Source organism: Camelina sativa, chromosome 7 (genome assembly GCF_000633955.1).
Source record: "Camelina sativa cultivar DH55 chromosome 7, Cs, whole genome shotgun sequence".
Lineage (NCBI taxonomy): Eukaryota > Viridiplantae > Streptophyta > Magnoliopsida > Brassicales > Brassicaceae > Camelina > Camelina sativa.
In genome coordinates, this window is record NC_025691.1 from 16,049,459 (window position 1) to 16,053,130 (window position 3,672).

The 3,672-nt window shown below is 32.1% G+C and overlaps 1 protein-coding gene across 1 annotated transcript; it reads left to right on the forward strand.

Moving 5' to 3' along the window:
- On the forward strand, positions 324 to 3,418 carry LOC104701251 (cytochrome P450 71A16-like). Its single transcript, XM_010416898.2, has 4 exons — positions 324 to 783; positions 2,032 to 2,529; positions 2,621 to 2,902; positions 2,989 to 3,418. The coding sequence occupies exons 1-4, from the start codon at positions 400 to 402 to the stop codon at positions 3,316 to 3,318; spliced, it is 1,494 nt and encodes a 497-aa protein (XP_010415200.1). The 5' UTR covers positions 324 to 399; the 3' UTR covers positions 3,319 to 3,418.

Genomic DNA, 3,672 nt, shown 5'->3' on the forward strand with positions numbered 1-3,672 from the left:
ATGGTGTTGACCACATAACGTCATATTGTTCATGCATGTGGCCATGTAATACATATACTTCGTATAATTAAGTATAAAATAGTATATTTGGTATGTGTGATCATGTATTCTTATATCTTTGGTGTAGTTAGCCATCTTTTTTCAATAATAAAATTAACATAAAACCAAAATAACCGGGTCAACTTAGTTGCCTGGTATATTGTAAATTATTTTATTTGGAAAAAGTTCATTAATGATAGCACATCAGATTTAAATTTTTTGATTATTATAAGGACGATTGACCATCTTCCCTTTAAAATAAACAGCCTAGCTAGAGAGAAAGGACGATTCCATATTCACAAACCATTTCGACGCATTGAGAGAGATTGAGCTCCAAATTTATTCAAAGTTAATCCTAAAATGGAAATGATAATATTAATCTCTCTTTCCTTAACCACCTTGCTAACTATTCTTCTCTTCTTTAAATTACTCCTCAAACGACCCAACCCTAACTTACCTCCGTCTCCATGGTCGCTTCCGGTCATTGGAAACCTCCATCAGCTCAGTCTCCACCCGCACCGTGCTCTCTGTTCCCTCAGTGCGCGCCATGGTCCACTCATGCTCCTTCGTTTCGGCCGTGTCCCTGTTCTCATTGTATCTTCTGCTGACGTAGCTCATGGTGTCATGAAGACACATGATCTTAAGTTTGCCAACCGTCCGATCACAAAATCGGCCCACAAAATATCCAATGGCGGGCGAGATTTGGTTTTCGCCCCATATGGCGAATACTGGAGGAACGTTAAGGTTTGTACCTTTTTCGATATCTATGGTTTCTCCACAGTCTTCATATATTCTCATGAGTTGATCTCTTTGTCGATCTCCTTGATTAGTTTATCTGAATGAGAAAGAGATATTTAATTTAACATTAATATTTTGTTTCACTAATGAGATTTTTGTAAATTAGATTAAAAGGGTACATGTAATCAAATTTTCTAATCTAACTGACATGTTAAGTTGTAATAATATAATTGGAACTTTAAAAGTGTGGATATTTTAAACTACTACATTTCTAGTTTTGTGTTCCAAAAATATAATCTTTAGTTTTCTTTTTCAATAATACCACAAATTCCAAAATTAAAACGATTTAAAACCTGCATCATATCTAAATTAGAAACCACGAACCAAACATAATATTTAAGTTTTATTTCCATATACTTATTTAAGCAATATTGTTAGAAGTTTAACCCTACTATCATGTGGCATATTACAAAAAAATGTCAATTGTATTTTATTTAATTTAATAACTAACGAAAGAAAAACTTATCTTAGTTTATAAAATTAGAAAATAATATTTTAAAATTACTTAATAGATTCCATTTATTATTTCAGAAATCCTAAGAAACAATAACAAACTATTTAGAATATTTATAAAAAATTATTTATAAAACTAATAAGATTAATCCCTAAATCGTTTAATAATGACATATATACTTTAAAACTAAGATACAACATTTCTTATATTTTAAAAATATAATATATTATATCTAATTTATTAAATATATTTTTTGCACTCCACATCAACGTAATGGTATCTTACTAAAATGTAAGACATCACAAATTTTATATTTTAGTTAATATAGTATGTACAACTATAAAAAATCAAAAAGTCAAATCAAGATTTCTAAACACGACTTCTTCAATACAAGTTTTGTTTTGTTTAATGGATTTTACCAAATTTAAATGATTCACGAATCTGAATATCGTATCGTGTACCTAAGACAGGTTGAAATCAGAATATAAAACTTAAGTGTAAAAGATTATAAATGTATAGAGTAATTCAAATAAAACTTTTACTATTATTTTATAACTAACAAATTACAGTAAAATTTATGCAAATATTTCTCCCTTGTGTACGCACGGGTAATTTATTTAGGATTAACAAGTATGTTTACAATAGTGACGATACATTTCGAGACAAAACCTTTAAAATCTCTTCATTTTATTGGTTTAGCTCTTTAATTTTGCTTTAATACATTTCTTTTTGGGATGCAGAGTCTATGCACAACACATCTCCTCAGCAACAAAATGGTTCAGGCCTCTGAGAAAAGAAGAGAAGAAGAGATAACTCTATTGATGGAGACGCTGGAAGAAGAAAGTTTATCTACTTCATCAGTGAATCTAAGCAAACTCATTACTAATATGGTATGCGACATAATGGGTAAAGTTGTATTGGGGAAAAAATACAGCGGTGAGGAAGGTACAATCGATGTCAAGACCATAACAAAGAGTTTCCTGGATGCCGTGGGGCTTTCCCCGGTCGGGGAATACATTCCGAGTTTGGCATGGATAGGTAAGATTACGGGTTCCGATGGTAAGCTAGAGAAAATAACAAAAAAGTTTGGTGATTTTATAGAAAAAGTGTTGCAAGAACATGAGGATATATATGCCGACAAAGAGACACCAGATTTTGTTGATATGTTGCTAACGATGCAAAGAGATGAATCCACTCAATGCCAGTTGGATAAAAGCGACTTAAAAGTCATCATATTTGTAAGATAAATCATTCATTACAATCATCATTAATATATATATATAAACACAAATTCTTTGATAACCATATGAAGTTATTTGTCATTTATAGGAGATGTTTTTAGGGAGCACGACAACAACTTCCGCGGTAATAGAGTGGGCGATGACACGCCTTATGAGAAATCCAGAATGCATGAAGAAACTTCAAGATGAGATTCGTTCAATTTCGAAGAGTAATTCTTATGTATCAGGAAAAGAAGTAGAAAATATGAACTACTTAAAAGCTGTGATCAAGGAGGTACTTCGGCTGCATCCTCCTCTCCCACTATTAGTTCCGCGACTATTAAGCGAAGATGTTAAACTAAGAGGATATGACATTACTGCGGGCACACAGGTGAAATATATTTACATATTGTTTGTTATTATAACTGATATAAAAAAAAACCGTTTGGATAAAAAAAATTTAAATGGGACATATAGGTGATCGTTAATGCTTGGGCTATCCAACGAGACACTGCGACTTGGGGACCAGATGCAGAAGAATTTAGACCAGAAAGACATTTAGAAATACCTTTGGATTTCTTTGGACGGAATTTCAAATACATTCCATTTGGAGCAGGGAGAAGGTTATGTCCCGGCATTGGACTTGGGTCGGTGATGGCAAGTGTGACTTTGGCCAATCTTGTGAAACGGTTTGATTGGAGAGTTGAGCACGGACCACCAGGAGATGATCAACCAGATCTAGTAGAGGGAGCTGGCATCGATGGTTGCCGAAAATATCCTCTTGTTGTCTTTCCATCTTCTGCTTAATTTATTTTCCCATGGTACACTAGTTGCGACACATTGTTTGTGAAATGTCATAAAGTTATTTCTAATTAAAAGAGTTGCAGAGGAATTACCTAAAGTTTCGATGGACAAAAGACGAAAGATCCCCTTTTTAATAAATGCACAACATAGTTTTCGTAGACTTTATATTTTTAATAAATGGTTACAAATAGTTACAAATAGGTTATAGATATGTTATAGATTAATTCATATATTAATATTAATGGTTACACCTAAATATTATGGATATTCCAAATTATAATTGATATATTAATGGTAACAAATAAAATCATGGATAATTTAAACTGTATTTTTGGAATATTTTAGTCTTATATCACA

Excerpts from the sequence above, each read along its gene's own strand:
- LOC104701251 (XM_010416898.2), top strand. The coding sequence starts at position 400 with ATGGAAATGATAATATTAATCTCTCTTTCCTTAACCACCTTGCTAACT. Across the intron at positions 784-2,031 it reads AATACTGGAGGAACGTTAAG|AGTCTATGCACAACACATCT; the intron begins GTTTGTACCTTT and ends TTTGGGATGCAG. Across the intron at positions 2,903-2,988 it reads ACATTACTGCGGGCACACAG|GTGATCGTTAATGCTTGGGC; the intron begins GTGAAATATATT and ends TGGGACATATAG.